Source organism: Podarcis liolepis (genome assembly GCF_965112155.1).
Source record: "Podarcis liolepis genome assembly, chromosome: 7".
Taxonomy (NCBI): domain Eukaryota; kingdom Metazoa; phylum Chordata; class Lepidosauria; order Squamata; family Lacertidae; genus Podarcis; species Podarcis liolepis.
The window spans coordinates 74,181,022-74,193,498 of NC_139561.1; the positions used below are offsets into that span (position 1 = coordinate 74,181,022).

Genomic DNA, 12,477 nt, shown 5'->3' on the forward strand with positions numbered 1-12,477 from the left:
GGTGACTCACTTCCGAGGCACCAGAAATCACGTCTGTGCATGCTCAGATGCTGGAAATCGCATCTGCACAGATGCAGACACGGGAAATCGTGGCCGTGCACACTCATGCTTGCACGCTCCATCCCACGGAGGGATGTCCGCTGGAGTGAACCGGCCCAGGCGAGGTAAACCTTGCCAACCCCTGACATATAAGAATGCACTGAAGTAGGAAATATTACTTGCCACAGTGTGTATATTAGGCAAAACTGCGCACTAAATTCAGTAGATTAAGATAAATGTGCAATAAAAATTGCACTAAAATGTAGACAAATTTTCAGGACTCTCTCTTTTTTTTAAAAAAAGGTAGAAATTTGGAAAAACTGAAATTAGGGCTGGAAGAAAGAGAAACCAAACATAAATTCTCAGATTCATTTAGGACGAATAGAACGACTGAGCAAAGACAATGTCTTAATGAGAGAGAAAAAAGATGAATGGCTAAAAATCATAGAATCACAGAATTTTAGAGTTGCAAGGGACCCTGTGGGTCATCTAGTCCAACCCCCTGCAATGCAGGAATCTTAACTAAAGCATCCATGACAGATGACCATCCAGTTGCCCTTTCCTTATAGCTTGGACTCACCATCACTTGACCTTGCTTGTTCTGCAGTAATGTAAGTGTAATGCCATAGACTGAGACAGAAACCATCTTGGTAACGGACACCTTCCCATTCCCCCAGGCCTCGTTTTCCACGTTGACAGTAAAGGATCTCAAGAGCCGGTTGCCTGTGTTAACCGTAGCCAAGGTATAGGTGCAGGTGCCTTGGAAGTCAAAGGCCCGTCCATCGAAGGAGAGATAGTGAGGGTCACCCGAACCAGAACAGGTAGCATTGCCCACAGGGTAGCATTTCCGGACACCATCTGACAACCGGCATTCCTGATTGGGGCCACAGGAGAATGAGACACACCCAATACTCCCCCCAGCATGGCACATGCAACGCTCCTGACAGGTTGGATAGAAGGTCTCTCCTGCCGGGTAGTAGTGGCCTTGGTAGTGACAGCCGCACCGGGACGTGGGCACGCATTGATCGCCACTCAGCAAAAAGCCCTCGTCGCAAACGCAGTCTTCGTGGCACGTAGCCGAACAAGGGACTGTAGCGTAAAAGCTGCCGCAGGTCTGAGCACAACCTCTCGCACAGAGCTCGTAGTGGCTATTCGGAGCGCAGGAAAGACCTGTCAATCAGAACCAGTAGAAAGAAACATTGAGAGGGAGGAACCACCTGATTTACAGAAGTCCCATCTTTCTTTGCCTCTGATCATACAAGAACTGATTGCCTAGACTGGGAGAAAATAGGGATGTGGGAGAAATACAATTCAGCTCTCATTTAAAGGTGAAACTGCTTAATTCATAATTTCCAAAATCGCAATGCAATTCTAGTATTTCCAAAAAATGCCTATATTTGGTGGGAAATGGCTATTAAAATGAACATTTTAGTGAAAATAGCATACCAAAGCTATGGGGAAATTACTTGCAAAAATGTGTTTGTTAGTAGAAATTGGTACTAAAATGCTGACAAATTTTAATGGGGATTTCTCCCCCGCTTTCAAAAATTGCAGATTCCTTCTGAAATGTGGACACCTGAATTTCAAATTAGAAAAACTAAGAAACTGAGAGAGTGAGCAGGTCTGTCCATCACTTGGGTGGGGGGACAATGAGACTTTCTCAGCTGGGAAAAGTTTTACATGAAGTTGTGTGGGCAGGTAATCCCTCCCCTACCTGGCCTGGTCTCCTTGGCAACGCTTCCCCCAGGTGGGATTGGACAACTGACTGAGGTAGGTGGAGACCTCCAGGTATCCCACCTGAGGGAAGGCAAAGCCAAGCCTATGCTGTTGGAGCCGCTCCAGATCTAGGGGCTGCACGTGTCCACGCAAAGGGCGCCCCCCCATTTTAAGCGGGGAGCGGTCATTACCTGAAATGGTACTGAGACAAAATTTGAATATATACTTTAAGAAGAAAAATAAGCATTGATATATTTGCATGTCATTTTAGATTGATTACCATGTTCTCTGTAACTCTGAAAATCTGAGGAATTTCAGAAAACAGCTCACAGCATTAGCACTTACTGCAGAAGTTGTCCGATCTCCAAGGATAGATGGTCACCCCAGCTTCCTGACACGCTGCAGCATAGCTGGCAATGACCTGGCAGATCACAGCTTGTTGGCCATCAAAGAAACAATAATCGTACACACAATCTTGGAAGTATCCTTCTGGATCCACTTTGCTGTGACATTCTCTGAAGGGGCCACTCTTGGCTAGGATGAGCCCACACTCCTTGTTGAGGTTCCGTTGATTCTTCTCAATGGCTGACAGAGCAGGGCATTCTTCCGTGCCCCCTTTGCTGCAGCCTGGCACCTCCCGCACTTTCCAGCTTTGACCAAAGTCTGATGGGTGCGGAGCCACTGTGCCATCTTTCATGGTCAGATCGTCCTGCTTGTTGCCATTGAAGTTCCCACAGAGACCACACAGGGCATCACGGTAGCTGCTGGGCACAGACACAGTGACCCGGCTGATCCCATCAAAGATGACAGTCAGTTGGAAGTCTGTCTGGACCACTGCCCCTTGCCCTTTCCTGTATACGGAGATTCTGTTGATGTCGATGCTGTAGGGAAGGTTGGTCAGCAAGTCGTTCACCTAGAGCCCATTCAAAAAAAGGGGCATTTCAGAAGTGCCTTTGTAATCCATGATGTTTCCCCAACCTGGTGCTCTCCAGGTACTTTGGACTACAACTCCCATCATCCCTGTTCCTTGGCTGTGCTGGGCAGGACTGATGGAAGTTGGGAGACCAGTAACACTTGGGAGGCAGAAGACTAAGCAAGGCTGCTCCAGAGCACAGAGATCAGCAGCAAAACTTACCATTTGCAGGGAGGAGGGGAAATTTAACTCTCTTTAAATTTTCTGTTAGGTATCAAGTATCACAAAGAATTCACTTGCTGATCTTAGCTTTCTGGTAACACACAATCTGGGAAATTTGCCCCTGCCTGTTTTGTTCCTCTCACCTCTGCAACCCAAAAGGATAACCCTCTGTACTAGATTATTGAAGTAAAGTTTCCCTTTAAAATGATAATAATAATACTGGAAAATAGATTTCATATGATCACAGAATGGTCTCTTTTCAAAACCTATGGAAAATGGACACAAGGCAGCCCACTTCATCTTTCTTCTGGGCACTAGCCATGGAGAGGAAAGGAACCATGCCAGGTACCTTCATTATCAGAATAATCCCCTCCCCTGTTCTCAGTAGTTTCCAACTGTGATGTTCCAGATGAGGAGTGGGGAACTTTTTTCAGGCTGAGAGCCACATTCCCTTCCGGGCAACTTTCTGGGGGCCACATGCCACAGGTGAGAGGGGTCAGAAGCAAAAGTGGGCAGAGCAATGAATACTAAATTTTACCTATGTACAGTAGGCTAGTTTCACACATACTCGTATATGCCTCTCTATCTTCCAGGCAAGCATGATCAGGGTTCAAAGGACACATTCAAGTCATGCAAAAGCACTCAAGGAGGGTACAAAGCAAGTCCAGTGTAGCAAGGAGATGCCTTGGGGAGAAGTATAGCAGGGTAGGGGGTGCAGTGTTGGGAGAGTCCTGAGGGCCAGGAAGACTTGGGGGGCTGCATTTGGTCAGCAGTGGGGAAGCCGCTTGGGCGCCTGGGGTGGCATGCCCAGGGGCAGGTCGAGCCGCCCATAGGGGAGGCGTGCACCGTGGGGCCTCTGGAGTCTGCCTGCCTCCTCCCACTCAGCCACCCTACAGCTGGGGGGGAGGCAGCGGGCAGACCGTTTGGGCAGCGTGGAGCCTGCGCGTGCCCAAGCCACTGCGACTCTCCCAGGAGAGAGACATGGCTCAGGTGCGCTGCAGGCCCCATGATGAGTGCCGCCCAGCATTTTGTCACCCCTCTCAGTGGTGACACCTGGGATGGTCTGCACCCATCACACCCCCCTTCCTCCGCCCCTGAATTTGGTTCCCCACCTCTATGATAAACTCACCATGACTTTTGCAGGGTTCCCTCTGCTCATCGCAATGGATGCCCCATAAACTTTCACCTCTACAGTCCGGGTATAGGACACAGACTGGCCGCCTCGCTGGTCATTTTCGACGAGGACCTGGAAATCGACTAGGTCTTCCCTCTTCTCACACAGCCCAGTCAACTGATACACGCAGGTGCCCTGGAAGTCAAACTTCCGGCCATCAAAGCTAATGTAGTGTGGGTCGCCAGAGGCAGAGCAGTTGCCAAAATTGGTTGGGTAGCAGTTCTGGATGCCACCCTCGATCCTACACTCCATTCCCTTTCCGCAGCTCACTGCCTGGCAGTTCACTTGTCTTGTCTGTGGGTCACAGAAGCACCTTTTCGTACATGTCTTGTCTCCCCAGAAGTGCTCACCAGGAAGCAAGTGTTTCCCCTCAAACACACACCCACAGACAGACTTGGGGATGCATTTCCCAGCATCCAACACAAAGCCCTCATTACATTGGCAGGCTTCCACGCAACACATCGAGGAGCAATTCTTGGGCCCAGCTTGGTCATTGCAGGTGGCAGGACATGGAGACCCACAGAGCTCATAATGGCTGTTCTCGGGGCAGGATACACCTGTCAAAAGAGACAAGATGCTTATCAATAGCACAAGATTAGAAGCTTAGAAGACAGTGCGGGCCAGAAGCAAGGTGTTCTAGATTCTGCTAGCCTAAACTCCCTGCTAGAGCACTGCAGAAATAAAACAGGATAACCTCATATGCAATTCTCGCCTTGAAGTGTTCAATACAGTTGAAATAATGCATCCACCATTTGCCTTCCTAGCCCATCCCTATTCAGCTGTTACATTGTTCTGATTTTTTTAATAAAAAAAAACCTATAGAGATTCTGCCTCTGTTGTCACACTCTATTCCTAGAGTCCCTTCAAATCATCTCTCTCTGTCATAGTGGGGACAAGAATCTTCCTTAATAGTGAATGCTAGGCTCAGTGAAAAAGTCTTCGTACAGAGATCTGCAGAACATGAAATGCCCTGGCTTGACATTCTGTACCTCATGACATAAGGGAGAACATAATTTTTAAGCCAAATAATGAAAATAAAATCTGCTGTGCTCTACTCAGCACCCAGGAACACTCACCGCAACCAGTACGGATCCTCCATTCAGATATAGCAACTCCCTTTTCCTGGCAAGCAACTGCGTAGGTATTCAGCGCATCACAAAGAAGCTCCTTCAGCCCATCATTCAAGCAGAGGTCATAGACACAGTTCCCCAGATAGGGGTTGGGGTCGATCACAGAATGACACTTGCTGAATGGGCCATCTTCTCCTTTGATGAGCCAGCCACAGAATGGTTCACCTTCATACTTCTTGGCCATTTCTGGGGAGCAGGTTTTGCATTCCCCATGGCAATCATCCCAACACGACTTGTCGCCATCGTCTACTTTCCAGCTCTTTCCAAACTCATTGGGGTTGGGAGCCAAGGCCCCATCGGGTTTGCTGAAGTCATCAGCGGGGTCTCCATTGTAGTTGCCACAAAGTCCGCAGACATTTTCATAAAAGCTGCTGGAGAGCTTCACCACCAGGTAGGTGTTCCAGTCATAGGAGACCTTCAGGGAGAAATCTGTCTCAATGAAGACAGAGCTCCCACTCTGGTAGAGACGGAGTTTTCCTTCATGGAGGGAGATGGGCAGGCGGAACCGCAGGTTGTCCACCTGCAAGAGAAAACTCAGATGCAACAAACAGCAGGACAAGACTGTAGATTGTATTCAATGTCAGTCAGACTCAGAGCAGACCTGTTGAAATTAATGCACTAACTTGGGTCCATTAATTTCAGTGGGTGTGCCCAGAGTAGAAATTGGTTGGATACAACCTATTGGGTTTGTTACATCATATAGCCTGCTGAATGAGATGGATGTAAAATAGGAACGTATATGAAAAAGACCAACACGCACACTTTCCTTGGCTCTGATTTGACATTTTACTGCCGAATCAGAGCAAATGAAAAGCAAGTTTTCTGTCAATTGCTTTTTGATTCAGTGGTAAAAAACAGGTTTTCCCAGGGGAAGTTCCAGGGCAAAAGAAAAAGTAAAAGTAACACTTGGACACAGAGCTTTTAACTGCAGAACTGTGGCTGGAAAGTACAGTGCAAGAAGGAATAATTGAAAATGCAGTCACTAGAGTGGATTGCCAGGCAAATATCTGGAACCCTGTAATCCAGATCCCTCCCCCCTCCCCTGCAAAAAAAGATCTCATGAGCTAAGTGACAGAACAGGACCAAGCAGAGGTAGGTGCTGCTCCTGGGCACTCACTGGATCATTGATCCCAAAGATGGCATCTCACCAGATCAGTTTACTGAGCCATCTAGGCTTGTAGCTAATTCTGTCTCACTACCGCTCTTATTTTGGGAGAACTTGTTTAAGTTCTCCCGAAGCCTCAGCTATTTGGGCTGTACTATCGTTCCCAGTGCCCAATGGCAGGCAGATACAGCCAAGTGCAAAATGGGTATGGCATAAAATGAAAACAGCTCCTCCTCAAATGCTAAAAAAGTGGGGCACTGGCTGGTGGGCAGAGGTGCAGAAAGAGGGAGCAGGGGTGGTGGCCAGAGATCAGTCCAGGTTAGCAAACTGGGGCAGGGAGACTTTGCCAGATCTTCTGTTCCACATGCCTGCATTACAAGACAAGACAAGAAGCGAGCAGAGTAGATTTTGATGGACTCTTGGGGAAAATAGGTTGCTTTTTTTAAAGAAATAGAAATATTTCTTTCGTCCTCACCCTCACAAAGCCTTTCTCATTTCTGACCACCTTGATGATGGTGTTATAGACTGTGACTGTCACAGAGCCAATGTACGAAACACGAGTATTTCCTCCCCTGTTCTCATTCTTGGCTTCAACACTGAAGGAAGGAAGAGTGGCATCCGAGCCGCAAGTCTTGGCAATAGTGTAGGTACAGGTGCCCATGAAGTCAAATTTCTTCCCATCGAAGGTGTGATAATGAGGATCTCCTTGGGCCCAGCAGTTGGATTCAGACTCTGGCACACACACTGGATCACCTCCTATGATTTCACACTTCTCCTTCTTCCTGCACTGGATCAAGCTGCATGGAGACACTGGTTTGTCTGGAATGGAACAATGGTGGTGTCATTGCAAAAGCAAGCATCATTAGTAACTAGGGGAGGATGCTGCAGACAGACAAAACATGGGAAACAGGCTTCTGAATAGCCACTTATCTGGTTGCCTTATGGACATTCTGATTGCTCAGGCAATAAGGCAATCAATATGGTTTAAATTTGCCTTCTCAGGAAGAAAGGGAAGCTGTGAGTACACTGGAATTAAGATCCAAGTGGAAAGTAAGTTTCTCAGAGAGCCTGAGGGGCAGAAGGAGGCCATGGGAGACAGTGAAACATGAGGAGCAGGGAAATACAAGATGGCTGCAGGGATGGTACAGATTAGGTAACGGAGTTAGGAAGAGGAGACAAATGAAGAAGAGGCTGGAGGACACAGGCAAGGAGATGGAACCTGCGACAAAAGGGGGCAGATTTGAGAGTGGGAGGCAGAAAATAAAAATTCATCAAATTAGACCACTTTACAGTGCTTTATTCTATATATGGAAAGTATACTGGAACTAGGACACTGAAATAGTGGCAGCTAAAGTTCCATTCCAATGTCCATTGAGATCTACTGTGGTCCTCCAGTTACTGCTCATAAGGAGCCACTTTCTTTCACAATCTACAAATGAGCAGACAGTAATGTTAAAACACAGCATCCAATGCTGGAAGGCAAAAAGATGAAAATATTGGAAGTGCAAGAAACCACAAATAAGGATGGGGATATTCACTAAGATGTAACAAATTATAATCATATAGTCTAACGTCTCATTTGTAGCAAAAAAAAAAAAACAGATCTGGATACTTACCACAAGAGCAAATGGCCACGGAGCCATAACCATTGCTTTTTGCACCTCCAAGGATGAAGAGCCCAAAAGGAGTGGTGGGATGTTCTACAGAGAGGGCACTGGCTTCTTTGCCCAAGCTGAGTAGAGCAAATGAATGTTCTGTTCCAGGGACTGGTGCCCATTCAACATTGGTAATGGCTTTTTTCTCCAATGTGATCCCACCAGAAACTGAGGTTTTGGCCATGATGACAGCAAAATTATCAAAGTCCCTAATCCCATCAATGTGATATGATGTGCAATACCTTGTTATTGCTGGAACATTGATGAGGAATGGATCGTACTGGCAATTTCCATTATTGGTACCAGTGTAGAAAAAAAGGACCTGGATTCCTACATCAGCAGAGAAGGAAAGGACCTGAGAGGGCTGCTTCTCAAACCGCATGATTTCTCCAGCCACTGCACGACGGGAGCCTTGGTTGACCCCAGACTGGTATTGGATCAAAGTATTTTGGGAAGCAATGACATACACAATGTCTATTCTAGGTTGAAAAGACAGTGGAGGAACTATGAAGGTGGTGCCCCAGCTGGAAACAGGCAAGAGCTGCTCAACGACATGGTCACATTCTGAGAACTGTATGGCACAGCTGTGCCCACTCAAAACAGCCACGGGCGAATCTGATTCAACCTTGCTGCCAGACAAATCAACTGAGCTTTGCAGCTGAATTGCTTGGAAGGCTTTGAGGTCCACAACAAGCCTGCTCCCTGCAGCATAAACCTTCCCTTGGAATGTCACGGCCCCTTTCAGGTGAATAGTGACTTGAGTGGGAAACTGATAGGCTACAACTGCAAATTCCTTGAAAGTGTTTGAGAGATGCCCTTCTGGGGTTACCACATAATATTGTGTGCCCAGCTGATGAGCTGGGTACACAACTGTGGCAGCACTTGACGTAAGCTTGTAGTTGTAGGAAAAGACTAAGATATCTTTGTCAGCTTGGATCCTGACAACCCCATCAAAGATATTGTTCCCCGTCAACTCCGAAGAGGCCGGGACCACAACAGACACTGTCTGTTTCTCATAGACTAAAACCGTTTTCTGAAACGAAGATTTGTTCACTGTGACTTTGACGGTGGTTGCGGGATGATATCCGGTGATAAGCAGCTCAAGCCTAGGACTTTGTTGACTTGCCAAGTAGTTCTGCAGGTAGCATGTTACAAATTCCTTCCCACGGTAATCTGCTCCACAGAACCCTGAAAGGCAGAAGGAACAGATAATTCGTAAAGTGCAAGTATCTCGATGCTGTGCCCTAATCATATGATGTGGCAGCAATTAGAGTTTTGTGTACTTTATTATCCTATCTTGCAACAGACAGAAAATTAAAGGAAGCCATTAATAATTCTATTTGCTTATATCAAGGAGATGGCATCTGAGAAAGTTCAATAAATGATTATTTATCTATTGACATGCTATGAAGCATCCCTAAGAATATCCAGCTTTTCCTGTGATAGCCTGCACCCCAAAAGGACGTTTCTCAATGCAAGTGTCTCAATGCTGTGCTATAATCACTTGGTGTGATAGCTTTTGGAATACTCTATACTGATCTGACTTTTGCATCTTCTTCCCAAAATAATCATCTCTCTCGATAATCAACAGAAAATTATCAGAGGGACTTTTTAAGAACCCTATTTGGTTATATCAAGAAAAATGTATCTCAGGAAGATCAGGAATATTCCTCTGTGGGAGAGGCTCACATGAGTTTGCCAAATACAGGGGAAAATGAGAACCACCTAAATCAGAAATCTGACTGATTAAAGTTTAGGATATAGTACAGGTGATGATGACCTGTTGCATGTATTAGCACAGACTCAGCCAACAATACATTGGGCTGTGTGTCTGATAGCCACAGGGTGGGAGTTTTGGTCAAAGATAAATTTGCCAGGCTCTGAGTGAGTCCCTGTTCTGTCAGCATCTTCAGTTGCTCCATAGAGACAAAGTTCAAGAAGTGTCTCCCTTGTGGGACCAACCTGCAGGTTAATTAAGTACCAAACTCACCAGATAGGAGTGCCAGTCCGGTCAAAAACAGCAGCAGCTTCTTGGCCATGGCTACAAAACAGCAAAAGAAAGAAGTTCAGGTCATCTGCAGATTCTGTGTGAGTGTGTGCATGAGTTTTCTTTTATTTTCTTTAACTTTTCTGCTCTGATCATTTGTCTTACCTGGGTAGGGATGGGGAGAAAATTGATTTTGTTTGCATTTCCACAAGGAACTGCGGAAGTCACACAGTTCAAACCAATACACGATATGGAATGCAGTTATTCTTCAAAATTCACACTTTTCCAGATTCACACTTTTGCAAGGTAGTTTCAAAATCCACACTTTTGCAAGGTAGTTTTGCAACCCAACAATCTGTGCATTAGGTGAAAGTGTTTGAAACAATGGGAAAATTTGTGAAAATAACACACCAAGAGAAGCATCGTATTTGCAAAAATGTGCAAATTATTGAAAACAGGGCTTTTTTTCAACCGGAACTCACTAGAATTGAGTTCTTGCACCTCTTTGGTGCATTCCTGCTGCACAACGGAGTCAGAAGGGGTGCGCCCCCTAAAAAAAGGTCAACAAGTTCTGACGCCTCTTTTTCTAGAAAAAAGTACTGTCAGGGTACTGCCATCGGAACAGGGTAGGGAAGCAGAAGGGCTGTTGGGTTACAAGGAACCTCCGAAAATCTTGTGAAGCAGTTCCTCTTCCTGTGGTGGGGAAAGCCACACTTCCAGTGGGGAAGAGGGGAAGGGACCAGAGGATGCTGCTGGGAGCCTCAGCACCGCTCCTGGCCAAGTTGGCCAGGAGGGAAGCACACCTCTTCCGTCGCCCACCCTGCGCAGAGGTGTAAAAAAAAAAGAAGGAAGGAAAAGGCTGGGGGTGACTAAGCTCTTACGTTGGGGGAAGACCCAGAAATGACCACTCCCGGATCCTGCTAGCGATTGAGGCAGACATGAACTTGTGGCTCTGCACTGTAAATAGTTTTGCACCAAAATAAAACCTGTAAACGACAGGTCGGAGTCCTGCCTGGTTACTCACGAGCAACCACCATTGCCATCTGACATATACCATTGCAGGAAGCTGGTGGAAGCAAGCCAGTGAAAGGTAAGCCAAGATAAAGTTGCACCAGATCTAAACCCTGTCCACACCGCAAAAACAACAGTTTTAAGGGGTGTGTGGGTGTGTAAAAGCAATAAAAATATTCATTAAAAAATGGCAGGCTCACCTTAAGACAATTTGAACTGAATAGAGGGTCCTGTTGGCAAGAAAAGGGCTACAAGAAATATATGAAAACTAACAGCAAGGAGGCTTGCCAAATCTCTGCTGAAAGAGTTCTGCATTCCATAGCATGGAACCAGTGCCACTAAATGCCTGATTTCTGGCTGAAGGCAGCTGGACTTCTGAAACACAAGGGCTACCTAATAGCATTTGATAAGACCAACATTGGGTCAGGAATAGAATTTTCATGCTAAAAAACATGCCCACGCCTTTCTGCAGCCATTGCATACCCTCCAACATTTCTCTGATGAATATAAGGAAAAGTGGGACATCCCAGAATCAAATTAGAAATGGGGGTGCCTTCTATAAATCCAGAACTGTCCCTGCAAAATAGGGACTTACTGGAGTGTCTGCAATTGCTAACCAGGTGTGCTTTCCAGCCACACACAAGGGCTCTATGGTTAAGATTGCTTTCATTCCCAATGGCTTTTCTACAAGCCTGGGCTTTTCTGCTGACATACAGGTTACTTATCCCTCCCCATATAAAAGCATTGCTCACTCGGCAAAGAATAGAAAAAGGATCTCACTTACCTGCTGAAGGCACCTGACTAGTTCAGCTCACCAAATAGCTGGGCTTATATAAGCAGCTAACTCTCTAGTGGCTCTCTGTGCCCTAAAAGTGGGCAGGGGAAAGGGCAGCATTTTGCCTGATCTTTCTAGGCAGCAAGCACTGATAACACTATTTATCAAAGAACTGACAGCCATGGCATGATGATAACTAAAATCTATAATATATAACCTACATTGTGGAAGTGGAATGAGGGCAGAGGTCAGGGAGGAAGGAAGCTTTAAGAAACCAGGCAAGTCTGAGGTTTTGGTGGGTTTTTGGTGAGGCAGAGATGGACAAATGTGTCAATTTCTACTTCTCTCTTAAATCTTAAATGCAGTTAGTCCCATTTTGAAATTTTAGGGATTTTCTTTTCAAGAACAAACAAACCACCTGCATGGTAATTCTTATTCATTGTCATGCACACCTCTCATAATGTATGCAATTTTCAAAACAGAATTCTGCCTAATATATGCATTTCTGCAAGTTCCTTTCTCTAACGTGTTGCGTTTTAGTGCATTGTTTTCCTGAATATATGCACATGTGCGTGTTTAGGTAGTGAACTGCATCTCAAATCCTGGTAAAACTTTTGATGCCATCCTCCTGCTTTGCTTTGGGAGAGGAGAGATGCCAGACCACCCCTGGAGGACCCTGGACCCACCCACCACTGATTTGCAACAGCTGGCCTTGACATCTAGTGGAAAGATAAATTCCCAGGCAGGTAT

General features: G+C 46.1%; 1 protein-coding gene across 1 annotated transcript in view; it reads right to left on the reverse strand.

The window, feature by feature from the left end:
• The window catches only part of LOC310710935 (IgGFc-binding protein-like), a 31,171-nt gene extending 19,395 nt beyond the window's left edge, over positions 1–11,776 (reverse strand). Inside the window, exons 1-8 of the mRNA XM_083512274.1 lie at positions 11,737–11,776; positions 9,945–9,995; positions 7,916–9,142; positions 6,775–7,118; positions 5,141–5,714; positions 4,020–4,621; positions 2,101–2,668; positions 620–1,209 (exon numbers count right to left, since the gene is read on the reverse strand). Of these exons, the coding sequence (XP_083368400.1) occupies positions 620–1,209; positions 2,101–2,668; positions 4,020–4,621; positions 5,141–5,714; positions 6,775–7,118; positions 7,916–9,142; positions 9,945–9,993 (3,954 nt within the window). The 5' untranslated portion in view covers positions 9,994–9,995; positions 11,737–11,776. The remainder of the gene's footprint in view (positions 1–619; positions 1,210–2,100; positions 2,669–4,019; positions 4,622–5,140; positions 5,715–6,774; positions 7,119–7,915; positions 9,143–9,944; positions 9,996–11,736) is intronic.
• Positions 11,777–12,477: the final 701 nt, after the last annotated feature.